The following is a 16,584-nucleotide window of genomic DNA, read 5'->3' as shown; positions in this document are numbered from 1 at the left end:
CTGCGATACCGTTTTGGACAAATGAACAGTCCGCATTGTGACAACTGTGCTTCGATAGAAACTGTGGAACATATCCTGCTTGAGTGCCCTGCGTATGCTAACGAGCGTGCGTACTATGAACATTGCATGCAGAAGCTCTGCCCAGTGCCCCTAACAATGGACAAAGTTTTAGGCCCCTTAGCCTGCTTCAGGCAACAGAGACTTGCAATGAACTTTCTTTTTACATATTTAAGACATTGGACATCTCGATAAGCTCTAAATTCACTTGCAGGTTACCTTCATGCATTCTTCTTGCAGTGAACTTCGTCAGCCCATTCGTCGGACTATGCACTCCATCATTCCATAGGTTACATCAATACTCGCCACTGCATCCTTAGTACCCATTTCATGGCTGCATTTTATCTTCGTTTTTTTTCCACCTCTTCCACGCTGCTCTCCTACAGTCTTTATCTCCCAAATTCCCCTCCCTACGCAGAGTAGCATGCCAGCAATATTGAAATGCCGGCTAAATTCTCTGTTTCTTCATTAAAGAGTCTCTCTCTCTCTCTCTCTCAGGCTATTGCAACAATGGATAGAATGCACAGTCAGCTGCCACCAGCTTTGTTGGCCCTGAAACTGAACAGTAAAGTCCCATGCGTGCAGGCTGCTATCTAGAGTCAGAGAAGTGGCACAGAGCATAGCCTCCTTGGGAATAATGAGCCATACCCGCACCACTACTGTAACGAGGCCACGGTTCGGGGAAAAACCGAGCCACAGTGACTTAACACCATACATTTTTAAGCCGTCCATGCACCTCCATGAGACCAGCTGCACAGGCCCACTCGTATGTGTGGGGAGTCAGTTGCGTTTTCGTATCATTCGTGCTTTCCAGAAGTCTTGAAATTCATCATCATCAGCCTGACTACACCCACTGCAGGGCACAGGCCTCTCCCATATGTCTCTCCAATTAACACTGGCCTTTGCCAGCTGCGCCCATCTTATGCCTGCAAACTTCTTAATCTAATCCTCCCACCTAACTTTCTGCTGTCCCTTGCTATGCTTGCCTTTTCTTGGAATCCACTTCGTTTGAAATTCATATCATCCTAAAATTGGGATCAATTCTAATCGTACCATCGAGATTCTACTGTACCCACTACACTTACATGTTATGTCTCATGTTCTTTCATTGCATTTTGTCTCCTTTTGTGCTGGGCCTGCTGTGATGCTTCCAAATGAACTGACCTGCCAAGCCTTCTTAGCATTTTGATAGTTTTGGAGGTGTAAAAGATAGAGGTTTGATGTGTGTTGTCAAAAGTGTCCGAGTCTCCCATGTTCACAAAATGAAGCTGTACCATTTCCAGTCTCTGTGCAGCTGCACCTGAGGCTGTGTGGAGCATGGTGTCAGTGTGTGGGTGCAATGTCTTTGTGCAGTGCGAGCGGCAGGACGTGAGCCTTTTCACTCAGGTGTCAGGGCACCTGCGGGTGCATGCGGAGCTGGAGTGTCGCGAGCTCCATCTCACTGTGACGGCCAGCGATGCCCTGAAGCCCACTCTGGCAGGCGGCGTGCGCATCACCACCCACCAGGGCAAAACACCGGGTGAGACCGACCGTTCAGTGCCCTAGCAGAATGCACAGGATGTGAGGACAATGAAAAGCTGGCATAGTACGTGGTGCTGTTCCCTTTGTTTCTGTTTTACTGCTACACAAAGTAACCTTTTATCCGTCAATGTTTGGAACACTATTTTAACTTCAGATGTCTTTCAGAATGCACCAAGATGTCTGTGACATCTGTGTCGATGTCTGTGTGGGGGACACATCTGCACTGAAATTCGATGCTTCAGACAGTGTGCCGGGAATACAGCTGCTTCTACTTCTTGAAGACATTTCATGACACGCAGTACAACTTTGCCTGTGACCTGTCCTTTCGTTCAGACTCCACCTAGAACCTCTATCATGCAGAAGGTTCACCACTGTGCAGTGGTGCCTTATTGTTGCTTAAATGGATCAAAAACTGAATTTTAAGCACCAGGTTTTTTTCAGTGCAGTGCTACGTTTACTTTCTGAAGTGCTCGCTTCTGGAATGAGTTATTTTGGAATGCTGTGGAAGATATTTACTGAGAATTTCTTGGTTAGTGGCTGCACCCATTTTTATGCGTCCCAATGCTAGAAACCATGATCAGCGAGCACGATGGAAATTGTGTGACAAAAGTTGTGAACAAAAAACTAATATTGTTCCAGGCATCGGAAATTAATTTCTTGTATAACTTTAGTATAGCACAGCATTCATTTGAGTCTCCTGATCCACACCTTTGAGCCTAAACAAGCAAGCTATTAAGCTGAGATAATTTTTTTTTGTCATCTTTGAGCGATGTAATGCTCACTGCAAGGTTTAAACTTATTTTGCAATATAGTCACGTTGAAATGAACGTGCAGCTGATTTCCAGACTATTAATATACAGTTCTTATGAAGTGTTGCTCTAGGCCTGTGCACGCAACACATCATGATCCCCCCCCCTGTGCAGGGTAGCCATCCGGAACACCCTTGGTTAACGTCTCGGCCTTCTCTCGTCCTCCTTATCTCTCTCTCTCTTTTGTAATTAATTCTAAAAGGCAGGTTGCATTATAAACTGGGGACCCATGATCAGCATTTCATTGTTGCTGGGTTTACCGAAAAATGAAAAAAAAAAAAAATTTTTTTCTCCCAGCCTAAAGAAAAAAAAAACATTGTGAAAAATGTTTAAAAATGGTGGCTGAAGGGTGTTTTGGTATATGTGTGTGTTTTCTGTCAGGGCTGTTTCCAGTACAGATAGTGTCTTTGGGTGTCCATGTTTTGTTGTGCAGGGAGTGTCCGGAGGATGTGAGGAAAAGAGTTGAAGGAAACAAAGGATGATGTGCTGATGTTCAGCTTCGCTGTTGCAGGTTCCTCAACGTGGAGCATTCACATGACCCCACCACCTGCTCACCCCATCGAGGCTGTGCGCTACTTCCTGCCACCCTCCCTGGCTGTGCCGCCAATTTTGGGCCTCTACTCTATGAGGGTTGGTGGAGGAGTTCATCTTTTGCCTCGGGACCTTGCTTTTGGGCATCACTCAGGATATAATGCATTGACTCTCAGGGTCATGCATGCGGCCTGTTATTTACTTATTCATATATATATATATATATATATATAGCATCAGGGGCGTAGCCAGTGGGGGTGTTTCGATGTCCAACATACCCCGAAATTTTCTGAGCGCTGCATTCCCCATCCCTGCTCCTTTCAGCCTTTTTTTTTTTGCCCATGCTTATCACACATCGCACTGGTATATTAAAATGCAAGAACGAAAATAAGAGCGTTTGTTCACAAAAACGGTTCCTGTTCCACTGAGCTGAACTTCTTGCATCTCTGTCTGCATGCACTGAACTAAAAGTGTAGATGTAACTGTGTAAATCCCTGCAAAACACAAATGACTAATAGATTGTTTGGGTGCAGGCTTTTTTTTTTGTAACATCTCATGAAAAATATTTCTGGCTACACCACTGATACACACACACACACGCACGCACGCGCACACACACTGAAACGGTCACAACTGGTACGATTATCTTGGTTAAGGTTTCGGACGATGGACCGTCTTTCATCCAGGTTTTAAGTTGAATGAATAAATACAGAGATCTGCGTGTATACAGAACAAAATGTACAGGGAGAGAAGGAACTCATTTTTTCTTTTCTTTGAGGGGGAAAACATACACACACATCACGGAGTAGAAGACAAGAGTCTCAGCGTCTGTTAAGGGCAGTGGAGCAGGGTTGTGAAAGAAACAAGTTAAAATACAGAGGTAAGAGACACGTAGCAGAGGCTGAGAGGGGTTGCCTTTGGTGAAAGTGAGACGTTCGAATACAAGGGAAGAAAATAATGGAAAAAATGGAAAAACACAAGAAAAAATCAAAAAGGAAAACACCAGAATGGACTGAAACAGAACACAACAGTGCACATAGCATGACCTGCTCCCCAGCGGTTCAGGTGTTAAGGACTCTTGGAATGTAATTTACTGTAAGCTGTCAAGATCGCGTCGTTTTGCCCTGCCCAAGAGAAACCAGTGACCGTTACGACGCCGGCGTGTCACCTCAGCGGCGGAAAAGCGGTCGTCCAGACGCTGTGCGGAAACCTGATCTCGCAACGAGGCGCTGCAGACAGCAACCACTCAACCATTCGCCGTTCGTCAGAGGGCGCCTCCGCCGTGCGTCCCACTGCGGAAATTTCCGAGAAGGGGGCTGGGAGGTGAAGGAAGTAAAGGGGAACCAGCATGGAGAGAAGGAGAAAGGGGGTGGGGAGCACATGGTGAGCAGGATAAACAAAGGAAAAAAAAAATGGGAGCTTCTTTCGCCTCGTTCAGTTGGGTAGGTTTTTCAGAAAGGCAAAATTGCCCAAGTTCTCATTGATGCCGTGGGTTAATGCCCGAATTTTCTGTATGAAATACGACTCTCTTTGTTCTCTTTGGCGGCCAGTTTGAAAATCCGACTGTAGGAGGATGAATCGGATGCTTTCGAATGTATGTTGTGGCAGACATAGGTGCTTAGAAAAGGGTAGGTTTGGCAGTGTGTGAATGTGGGCCTTCTGGTTGTTGAATCGCAACCTGAACGGAGTTTCTGTCTGGCCGATGTATTGCATGCCGCACACACCGCTGTGAAGCATGTAGACCACATTTGCACGGTCGCAATTATGAGTTTCTTTCATTGTGAAAGTAAAGTCGGAGAAGGGACCTTTAGCAATGTATGTTGTCAGCATGTGACAGCAAACCTTGCAGCGTGGTTTTTGGCACGGTTGACACCCGGGGTTTGGGTTAGCATTGGGCGATGTTCTGGATTTAACTAAAATGTTTTTGAGGTTCCTACTGCGCCGGTATACCGCTCGTGGTGGCTGTTTAAAAATGCGGGACAGGTTACTGCTTTGCTCGATAATGTTAAAATGCTTAGAGAGGATGTTTTTCACAAGTCGTATGTTTGATGAATGTGTGAGAACGAGGTTGGTTAGCCTTTCACCTTGCTGGAAGTTTTGGGGACTCAGTATTTTATTTCTGTCTAGACCGCGAGCTTTCAGGATAGCGTCTTCCACGATGGAAGCGGGATATTCTTTCAGTAAAAGATTTGTCTTTAGTTGTTCAGCATAGCGGTCAAAGTCATCGAGCTCAGAGCATATCCGTCGGTATCTATGCGCCTGCGAGTAAGGTATGCTCGTTTTGTGGTGGCGCGGGTGGCTGCTCTTAAAAAATCTTCTTCTGTAGAGTGCTTTCTGTAGAGCGTTGTCTTAAGTACATTTCCTTTTTCCTGTATTGTTAGGTCCAAAAAGTTTATAGATGTTTTGGAGATGCTATGGGTGAACGATATCGACGAGTGAAATTTGTTGTAGTTTCCTATAATTTTTAATAGGATAGCTTCATCGTGGGGCCAGATGAGAAAGATATCATCCAGAAAGCATTTGTAGAGGAGTGGCTTCGAAGGCTGAGTGTGTCCAGAAATTGTGTTTCGAGTGCCGCCATGAATATATTGGCGTAGGCAGGTGCCATATTGGTCCCCATCGCCGTACCGTTCACCTGAAGAAAGTGCCTTCCCTCAAATTCGAAGTGGTTGTAATTGAATACTGAACCCAGAACAGTAGCGTGAGTTTCCCCATCCAGGTGAACTGGAGGATTCTTCCGCAGGTATGCATCCACTGCTGCGCATATGCAGTCTGAGTGGGGGATATTTGTATATTAAGACGTCCCTTCCATTGTGACTAATAAGCTCTCATCGGGAATTTCAGTGTTAGACACCACTCTGAGGAAGTGATTAGTGTCTTGAGCGTAGGCGGGTATAGTTGGTATAATGTTCTTGAATAGAAAGTCGAAAACGCCGGAAATTTTTCCGGTGAGTGTGCCATTACTTGAGACAATGGGACGGCTGGGGCGGTCTGGTTTGTGAACTTTTCGGGAGGAGGTAGAACCGCCCGAAGACTCGTTTGACCGGCTTCATTGCTTTCAACATGTCCTAGGATATCTTTTGTTTTTGGAGGAGAGATTTTATCTGACTGTTAATTTCGATTCCGAAGTCTCCTGTGGGGTCGCTAGCGAGTGCAGTGTAAAAATGTTTATTTTTCAATTGTCAGGCACCTTCTTTTAAGTATTCGGACGTGTCCATAACAACGATAGCGCCACTGCGTCTTCTCGGCGAAAACTCACCCCTCTCCACCTCTGCTACATGTCTCTTACCTCTGTATTTTAACTTGTTTCTTTCACAACCCTGCTCCACTGCCCTTAACAGACGCTCAGACTCTTGTCTTCTACTCCGTGGTGTGTGTGTGTGTGTGTGTGTGTGTGTGTGTGTGTGTGTGTGTGTGTGTGTGTGTGTGTGTGTGTGTGTGTGTGTGTGTGTGGATGGATGGATGGATGGGTGGGTGGGTGGGTGGGTGGATGGATGGATGGATGGATAGGTGGGTGGGTGGGTGGGTGGGTGGGTGGGTGGGTGGGTGGGTGTTAGTTTATTGTGTGACGTGTAAACATTTGACTCAACTGATATTTTGAAATATTTCATGTAACAAGGGTTTGCTGCATTTATGCATCTTTAGTGCTGCTAAGACTGCACAGCTAATGTCACTGCTTGGCATTTTTTGTTGCAGGGGGACAAGCATGTTGATTTCCTTCTCCAGCTGAAGTTGCAGGCTGGTATCAAGAATGCTTTCCAGTCACTGGACGTCCGGATACCGTTCTTTAACAGGTGATCCACTGCCCTCCACTCTGCTGTTCTTCCTGTGCTCTGCTGTCATATAAGCTACCGCCAGAAATATAAAGAAAAGCAAAAGTTACCGGCTGCACTAAGCACGAACTTGAGTAGAGGAAAACTGGAATATGCTAACTGGTTCGCATGTTTATAACTGTCATTCCTACAAGTTTCAGCTCTGAGGAAAAATTATTGCACTTTCCACAGCTGGTCAAGTCAGCAGTCATCACTGTGGTGCCACTGTGAAAAGCAATCACGTGATGATGTGAATCAGAGGTAGACTTGACAGGTGCTGCACATAATGCTTGATCTTTGTTCATGTTTTGTTCTCTGATAGCAGAGCTTGCAGTTCCATCTTTTTTTTTTTCAGTTGGTGACTAATGGATTCTATGGACTTCTACTTCATCCATACTCTATCCATCCAAGATTTGTTGAATGAGCTGCTTCCTGAAAGCCAGCTGACCAAATTTGGTATTTTGGGCAAGCTCTAGAACATAAGGATCGATGAACTTTCATTGATGTGGTTCCAAAGCCAGGACATTTTTCAAGTCTTGCCGATAGATGCAGCCGCCACTGAATCCTCCGTGTCCGCTACGTGCAGAAAAACAAGCAAAGCGAAAAACTGATTTCAACATATGTTGTTTGAAAGCTGAAGGCTAGAATAAATGATTCCTGGATTCCAATAGAAATATAGTCGCGGCAGGTCAACAATTCTCATGTGTATGATGATTCCAATGAACTTGTCCAACGGATTCACCTCTTCCCATGAGCTGCCACGCCGAGTATATATTTGCCTGTCCAAGAACTTCATCCAAGCATACTTATTAGTGTTTTAGTACAGAGTCTCCATCACCTCTGTCGTGAAGAACATCAAGAAGAAGCCGAGAGGTCGAGCGAATCTCCGAATGTCGCTTCGTAGCGGTGCGCCGACATGGATACCTGGCCATTGTCTCGGTTGAAAAAATGCGACGTGACCTTGAGCATTTGACAAAATGTCTCGGCCATACCTTGTGAAGGCCCTGAAGCACAAAAATAAACGACTCTCATCAGTTACAAACCGCATGCACTGAAGGAACCACAGAGCGAAAGAAAACAAAATTTACGTGCGAATACAAGCTGATGTTCCAGGCCCCTGAGACGAAGTCTGGTTGTCAGAACTGAAATCCGACGTTTGTACATTGTTGTCTGACTTTTTACCGCTGCTTTCGTCGCAAAAACCGGAACCGACACCAGCCAAAGCGCTCGGTGTTGGATTTCAATTTCGAGGAGTGGGCGGCGACGCGGACGCTATGTTCGCCGGCTGACGCTGATGCCGCCTTTCAAAGTTTCATTTTTCACGGCGCCCCCTCTTGTTCTAAACTGAAAACAAAAACTGCAGTTTTACACATTGTTCCATAGAAACAATCCAGTTGATGCAGCGTGTCCGCAAGCGCCGAAATGAATTTTCGGCGGCTTTTCAAAATGTCGGTCATATATGCCCGGTCGCCTATGGCGCAGTAGCGAAAGAGCTAAATAGGAAAATGTCTGACAGATTCCTAAATTTCGTAAAGGAATTCTTGTTTGAGGCTCATCCAACACAGAGTTTAGAAACAGTGCCGTATTAGTGCTGTGATGTAAACAAGATATGGCAACAGATGAAGCAGCAAGGCTTCACTGCTGTATGAGACCTGAGCCCGCTTGCATGAAGCATATAAGACGGTATAGTTCAATCTAGTTCCCATTCTAGCCTCATTTGCGACCTGGGCCCTCCACTCAAATTGAGGAAAGGGAAGACACATAACTGTCCCACTTTGTCAATGGACATGGACACCTGAACCGTGCAAGTGCTCAAGCTTTCCCACTTTTGCTGTAATTCTAGTCGAGACTTACTCTACTAAGTTCTGTAGAACCCCAAGGAAGTTGGAGCTGGCTAACAATAAAACATAACAGCCTTTGTCATGACTAGGCCATCCACGATCAAAGGAGCAAACGCGTTTGACAGCGTGTCTTGCTCGAGCGGCAGGTCAGCCTCTGGCCTGCAGACTTCCGTGGGACTGGGAAGTGGGGGGAGTGTCCCACCTCTCCCTGGCTCTTCTTCAGCCATGGACACCTGCCAGATGTTTGCCACGCAAGTCAAGACTGAGCTTGCTTTGCGCCAGGCCGCTGGCATTGGAAATGCCGTAAAAGCTAATTAATTCAATCTCCATTAATTCGGTTAATTCGAACTGCCAGCTCGGTCTTGGCCAACTCCCATGTAAGGCTATGGCTCTGGAAGCTCGCTTATTCGGATGCTACAGGTCTTGTACTGCTTAGTTCGAAAAGCCTCTCAAAGGACAGCCGCATTCAGGTACGACCAGCGCAACAAAAGATCATCGAAATATCCGTACTCAAACCTGAGTTCTAAGCTGCAAAGTCCCTCTCGCACCTTTTGACATGCGTGCAATGGAAGGCGTGGCGCCGAACAGATGGCCTCGGCTCTGAGAACAGTCAAACTGCTTATTTTCGGTTTCGCTTTTCAGAGCTTTCTGCCAGCCCGCATCAACGGTGGCTTAGCTCTTTCCTTACCGTGGGGAAAATGACTGTTGTTTGGAGATTTCAGTAGTTTCTTTTTTTCTGTGAAAACTATTAAATTTAAAATTTATTGCGGTGCATGAAAAGAAAGCTAGACAAGTGTGCTTTCTAGGCAATAAGTAACGCACTGTGTGTTGCAACAAAAATTTTATTTACCGAAAACAAGATTTTAGGAAAAAAAATTGCTGGTGGTTTAGCTCTGGTTAACCCTGGTCGAAAGTGAAAAGCTGCATCTCCCTGGCTACGTTTGTGGTCAGCGACTAACGGTTTTCATAGATAGCCATACTGACACACACAGTAGTAGGCATTTTTTTTATTTGTTAAACATCTGGTTTTTTCGAAATTTAATGTGCTCACACAAGACAGTATATATTTAATATAGCTTCGGTGACATTCACAACTGTATTATTGCTTGTTTATGGGAGCTATAAAGGATGCACAAACCCCGCAGATAATTTCAGGTAGGCAAATTGAAAAAGAAATTGGTTTTTGGGGAAAGAAAATGGGGCATTGTGCAATGTGAGGCAGGCGTCATTTCCTTCTCTTAAAAACCAGCTTTCATTTTCCTTCACAGCAGTGCTGGTCAGGTGTCCAGGGAGATATGTGAGACAGGCATAATTTCCTTTCCTTAAAGGAACTATGCAATGAATGAAATGTCGTTTTTAAATGTTTTCAATGCTTAGAAATGGTGCTAAGAAGCATTCACACCAAGTATAAGTCTTCGAAACTGAGCCGGCAATTTATTATGAATTTTTAAAAACCGTGTTTTTTAAAATTCGCGGGCCGATTGGTGTGCTCATAGTGACTGATTTTGAAACTAAAATCGTGAAAAAAGGTGTCACTGTACCCATGACGTCAGCAGGCCACCACACGCTCTCATTCGCTGGAGCCACGGCAGCCACAATGTCACGGGCACATTTCCGGTAGCCGTGAAAATCGTCTGCTCGTGCCACCGCGCAACCCTCTCGGGCAAGCGCGAGCCAGGGCATTGCCTTTGCGCATATGGTTTCAATTTTCCTCTGGGCTCCCCTTCTGTCGGGAGTTCCAGAGCCACTCGTAGTGGCTCGCCGAGTCGCTACTGTCGTAACTGGCGGTCAGCCGGCACGGCATGAACGCATAGGGCTCGATGCCCATCGCGGCTGCAAGAGTGAGCAGTCGCGCCTCGAGGTCTGGGTTCATTACTACTAGCTACAACAGACGACAAGCAAAGAAACCCAACGCGCGCCGCAATCACGCCGCCGACGCTGCTGCTGGGGTGCTAGGAGCGACAACCGGAAGTTGCAAAAGGAACGTCAGCTGATGGGCGGGGCCCAGTTCCAGAGCTGTTTTCTTTATTTTTTTTCTGGTGCCCTGTGTGTACGAGTTGAGGGGGGGAGAGGAGGAGCGTAATTTTTAATCGTCTGTATCTTCGTTGTTATGGATGCTAGCTCAAAAATTCTTGCACTGGGGTGACGAGTGATGAAATGCCTATCTCTCGCTTTACGTAACCTCAATTAATTTATTGCATAGTCCCTTTAAAACCAACTTTCATTTCACTTGACAGGGGTCATTTCCTTTCCTTAAAACCAACTTTATTTCATATTCCTTCCGATAGGGGCGCAGCTAGTTTGGGGCTTGGGTGTGGTCTCCAGGTGTGGGTCTCCAGGGCAGGCATCGATCACACCTAGGGTTTCAAAGTGCACAGGTGTTTTATGCAGAACCCACTTTCATGACTTGCACATGCGATGCCGGCAGACGCTGTGGAGCTTGACCGGAGGTCAAGGTCAAATTCTAGATAGTTGGTGTAACAGTCGCTGATGTGGCTGCTGTAGCTGATGTCATGTGCCGAACCTGACTACCACCAGTTATGCTCATGGTTTGACCTCTAGTTACATTCAAGGTCAAACTTGCGACCCCACTGACGGCTTGAAAAGCTGGCGCAGTGAAGCTTTTCGCTTCAAAATTGAACTAAACTTGTAAATACGCACTTGTATATAGAAAGAAAAATCTGAATAAATTTTAAAATGTGCGAAATGTTTGGTATGATATGTAGTCACTAGCTGTAAAAAAATAAAACTTCTGTCTTGAATAGTATTCTTGCTACAAAATATAATAACTGGAAACCTTAGAGTTGGCACTGGAGCATTGTCGCCTGTGTTCCAGGCTTGTTTTCATCTTGATGTCACAACTGGATCCGAACGAAAATGCAGTATCTTTAGACTCGCTGATGCCTGGGTCATCGATAAAATCAATCTTAGACAAAGTGGAGTTCTGAGATTTGCAACGTTTTAGAGCGCATGTCGCGCGTGCAGAGGCTGCCAAGCAACTTTGACGTTACTGCATCTTCGGAACGCGTTCAAAAAAATGTCGCCTCGCGGAAAAAAAGAAAACCACATTGGAAATGAAACTTTGGTCCTCTGACTACAAGCCAGACATGCAGCATGCCCATAAGCAGTGCGGAAGGTTCCAAAATCGGTGCACGAAGTCATCGTTAGCGGGCTAACAATGCTCAATGGGCGTGATAAGGAAAGAGTTAGAGACCGACCACTAACCAAACCTGTCTCTAGATTATGGCAGAAATGAAAAGAACATGCCTTATATTGTAAGAATTGAGCATTGCAAAATCAAAGAAACAAGAATTTATAATTTTAATTTGGCATTTAAAATTGCATATGAAGCCATCTTGTTGTGGAACCCATCATTATCAGTGTAGCCCATCATGTGACCACATCTCTGTAAAATATAGCTTATTTGTTTCAAGTGCTCAGTGTTTTTTTTACTTTCAAGAGTGTTCATCCTGTTTTATTATAGTTTATACTCTCTCCAGTGAACTCTTCGATGAGCCGCCGTAGTGGGCCAGTGGTTATGGCGAAAGACGCGCGAAAGAAGTCGCAGCAATCACCTGTCCATCAACATTTGTGAATTGTTTAGCTACTATATTTAACAGCGAATAACTTATGTGCCTTACGTGTTTTCTTTGTTTATTAAATCTGATTTATACATGTAACCCACCCCTTATGTAACACCCCCATCCCGGGGGCCTTTAAGGTAATAAAGTGAAGTGAAGTAAAGAGTTCTATCTTGGCCGCGGCGGTCGAATTTCAATGGAGGCGAAATTCTAGATGCTCGTGTACGGTCTGATGTCAGTGCACGTTAAAGAACCTCAGGTGGTCGAAATTTCCTTCGCTTTGGGACGTTAAACCCCCATAAACCATAAACCATGAACCCGTTGAAGAAAAGCAATGATCCATTCACAATGTCAACCATGTGCTTTTAACTTTAGTAACTGGATTGCACCACAGTGTTTTGAATTTCTTGGATGGAGTGGCAACCACGGTCTACTAAAACTTTCGTTGACCAGGCGACTGTGCCACGACAGCTTTGGGAGTGGAAGCTAAAATGGACGCTACTCCATATACTAAACATATCTTAATACCGTATGGTGGGTGAGATTTATGTTAGTTTTTGTTACAGCACTTTTGCCGGCATGTGATTACCATGGTGCTCACTAATCATGGTTTCCAGCATTGGGATACATTGAAATGGGCGCATGCACCGATTGAAAAATTCTTGGTAAAAATTTTCTACAGTGTCTTCAACAAAACCGTTGTGGAATGTGGCACCATTGACAGCAAACTTACCGTTGTGCCGAAAAAAATTAGGTCCTTAAAGGGACAGTGAGGAGAACTCTATCAATTTTTTTTTGTTAGCAAAATCTGATAGTTCGGCATTTCATGGCTTTGTTGCCGCTTGTCCAGGAGTGAAAGATGCATTTATTTCAAAGAAATTTGGATTCTAAGTTGACAAAGTTTTTCCCGTCACTCCAATTCAAACTCAGCACCCTCTTATGATGTCACGGCGCACTCTTATGAGGTCATAGGACGGAGTGACGTGAAACATGATGTAAACGCAGACTCCGTTATTTCTGCCGCCTAGCGGTGTGACCTAGCAGTAACCGAAATGAGAGCTACCGCTGCCACACGTTGAAGGCATCTATCAGGGGTCGCTACCATCACTTCGTTTACGTTTGCACCGGCGTCTTGCCAGCGTTACAATGGATCCCATTCCCAAACCCGACGACGAAGTTCTCGCAAAAACTCTGGCTTGCATTTTCATGACCTCAGCCCCACGGAGCGTGGGAACCTTTTGAGGGAGCACGGTTAGGTTAGGCGTCGGCGGATCGTTTCCCCCTTCCTCAGTGAGCAGCCGTTGCTAATTAAGTATGCTAACCCCAGTGCGGCGAGTCGCGAGGGGAGAGGACAAGGTCAGCGCGTTGCGCCCATCGGAGGCTGGCCGGTGCTTTGGGGCCAATGGATTGTGATTCTTTGAACGGCGCTGTTGCACAGTGCGGCAGGCGGCGTTGAGGAGGTTTCCCACGGTTGCAAGGGCCAGGCTATTTATTTATTTTTTGTACACAAAAAACGGATGGGTGCTCAAGGGCGCTCATGTTTAAAGTTGGCGGCTTGAAAGTAAAACTGACGCACGACGCTTTAAAGGGTTCTGCGCGTTTCTGGAGGTACGGAGTCTACTGGATCGGGCCCTCTCGCCCACTTGCATGTACCTTCAGATGTGTACTGTGAATGGATTAAATTAACCGAGAGCTCGAATAGAACAGCTCCGCCCAACTGCCAAAGCTATTGAATGGAGCCGCAAACAAACCAGTTGGAGGAGAACGGAGCAACGGTCTCTGCTGGTTCCAAATCTCTTTTTCTTAACTGCCTTGTATCTTGTCTCCCGTTTATAATAAACAATTTTCGTTAAGTAGTTTGAAGTTTATTTTATTTATTTATTTATATTTATTTATACACAGTACCTACAGCACCCTCATTGGGGCATTATTGTAGGGGGGGAACATCATAAATAAGAACAAACATCTAGTACATAATAAATTAGGCAAATGATGCGGTCTACACAGAAAATACAATAAACCCATGCACACGGAAGCAAAAACAAACAAACAAACAAACAAACAAACAAACAAACAAAATAAAAACCATTGTAGAAAGGCAAACATACCCTAAACACACACATACACACACACAAAAAAGATACATCTTAAAATACAGCCCTGCTTAAAACATAATACACTCGGACAAGAATTATTGCACTTATATTGACAGGTGGCTTTGCAAATCGGTCAGAAACGATGTAGGAGGAGCGGTAGCGACCCGCGAAGGGAGACAGTTCCGATCATGCACTGTTCGTGGGAAAAAACTATATTTGAATACGTTTATACGGCAATTGTACTCGCGCACCTTAAGTGGGTGGTCAGTGCGGGCGGAAATGTAGCTGGGTTCACTAATGTATTTCTCTTTTGGAATTCCAGTTTTATTATTAAGCACATTATAAAAGAAAGAGAGTCTCAAATATTTGCGCCTGTTTTCAAGTAATGGCCATCCCAACTTCTCGCGCAAACCAGAAGAACTTTTTTGGAAATAGTAATCGGCGGACACAAACCTAGCAGCCCGTTTCTGGACGCGCTCCAGCTCCTCAATATTCAGTTTTGTATGCGGGTCCCAAACCGCGGAAGCATACTCAAGTATCGGACGTACAGTAGACATGTATAATGTCTCCTTCAGCGTAAGGGGAGCGTCCTTAAAGTTACGTCTGAGAAAGTTTAATGTGCGACTGGCTTTAGCAGATATGTAATTTACGTGTGTATTCCATGATAGGTCAGTAGAAAAAAAGACTCCCAAGTACTTATAAGTTGAAACTGCGGATAATTCAGTGCTACCAAGGAAATAGTCTGTTTGGAGGAATTGTTCCTTTTTGTAAACCGGACCAGATTACATTTGGAGATGTTTAGCGCCATATTCCAGTTGTTGCACCAAGAGAATAAAGAGTTGAGGGAATGCTGTAGTGAAATTGCATCTGCTTCAGAAGAAATATTGCGGTAGATACAACAGTCATCAGCATAAAGTCTGATTATACTTGAAATGTTACTAGTGAGGTCATTTATAAAAATGAGAAATAGAAGAGGGCCCAAAACCGACCCCTGCGGAACACCTGAAGTTACACCCACACTTTCCGAGCTGACACCGTCGATAACCACGCACTGTCTCCTTTCCGCAAGATACGCCTCAATCCAGGATAAGAGTGAGGTAGGAATATTTAATTTCGAAAGCTTCTGTAACAATAGGTTGTGAGCAACTAAATCGAACGCTTTTCGAAAATCTAAAAATATACAATCTACCTGACCGGCGGAGTTTAAGGAAACAGAAATGTCATGTGTGAACTCCACGAGCTGTGTTTCACATGAGAAGCCGGACCTAAATCCATGTTGTGTCGAACAGAAAAAACTATTGTTTTGTAGATGGCTAATTAACTGAGTATAAATGACATGTTCCAGTGTTTTGCACGACACGCTCGTCAGCGATATGGGCCTATAGTTACATGTTTTAGTTTTATCACCACTCTTATGAATGACTGACACAGCCGGGAATGTTTCACCGGATGAGCGTACGAAGACACAAGTGCTCTTTATACTTCTAACTGCCTTGTACGATCACCGCCCATCGTGCCATCATAGTTTTTCATCGACTGTGGTAATCATCTTACCAGGCTTAACAGGCTCCTTCAATGGTTAACTAGCACTTGAAGCGAAACTTGGAGTTCCTCTGTTGTTCGGCACTTGTAAATCGAGGCGCGTCAAAAACAAAACCATGGGGCACGCAAAGCTCATAGACGTGAAGCGCCATAACAAACCGAAACTCTCCTGGATGCCTGTGGCGCCACAAAGCATCTATTTTCGTTGCATCCAACATTTAGGTTGTCTTATGTCTGTGTTTCTTGTGTGATAAAAGTGCACTATCGGTTTCAGAACATAACTTGCTTCAATATTAAACCGCGCAACCTTCCTTTGTCAGCCTGAGAGATTCGTGGTGTCCATGGAGGAAGGAAAATTCCTCAAAGGTGGCGTCTGTGGTCCTATGACGTCATCACGCTTGTACTTGCAAGATTGGCCTGTGGCGGCAATACCTGTATTTTGGTTCTTGCTATTTTCTACCTTACAAGAGCTTTGTTTTCAGTAAGAGTGGCGTTTTTGTGATCAGGAACTGGTATTCTATCGATACAAGCCAGCTTCAATTTCTCCTCAGTGTCCCTTTGCAATTCAGTGCTCTGTCCTTTTATCCATAAGGCACCGGCCAGCCAACCCAACCCAGATGAGTGCCGTTTTGAACGCTGATTGGCCTGTCGCTGGTGTTTGCTTCCTTCCTCCCCCCTCCCTTTTTTTCTGGCGCTTCAGCACTGCTGGGCGTTTCATTCATTTTGATCTGCATAGTGCCACTCTTCCAGCATGTCGAAACTGTACAATCATCACATACCTTTCACTGTTTCTA

The 16,584-nt window shown here is 45.0% G+C and overlaps 1 protein-coding gene across 4 annotated transcripts in view; it reads left to right on the top strand.

Moving 5' to 3' along the window:
• The window catches only part of LOC144132396 (AP-5 complex subunit mu-1-like), a 106,703-nt gene that overhangs the window by 49,689 nt on the left and 40,430 nt on the right, over nucleotides 1-16,584 (top strand). For all 4 annotated transcript variants that reach the window (XM_077664778.1, XM_077664775.1, XM_077664780.1 and 1 more), the window contains 3 exons: nucleotides 1,411-1,576; nucleotides 2,899-3,017; nucleotides 6,615-6,712. In XM_077664778.1, the coding sequence (XP_077520904.1) occupies nucleotides 1,411-1,576; nucleotides 2,899-3,017; nucleotides 6,615-6,712 (383 nt within the window). The remainder of the gene's footprint in view (nucleotides 1-1,410; nucleotides 1,577-2,898; nucleotides 3,018-6,614; nucleotides 6,713-16,584) is intronic.

This window comes from Amblyomma americanum, chromosome 5 (genome assembly GCF_052857255.1).
Source record: "Amblyomma americanum isolate KBUSLIRL-KWMA chromosome 5, ASM5285725v1, whole genome shotgun sequence".
NCBI lineage: Eukaryota > Metazoa > Arthropoda > Arachnida > Ixodida > Ixodidae > Amblyomma > Amblyomma americanum.
The sequence above is the reverse complement of the archived record's forward strand: the minus strand, read 5'-3'. Positions and strand labels throughout refer to the sequence as shown.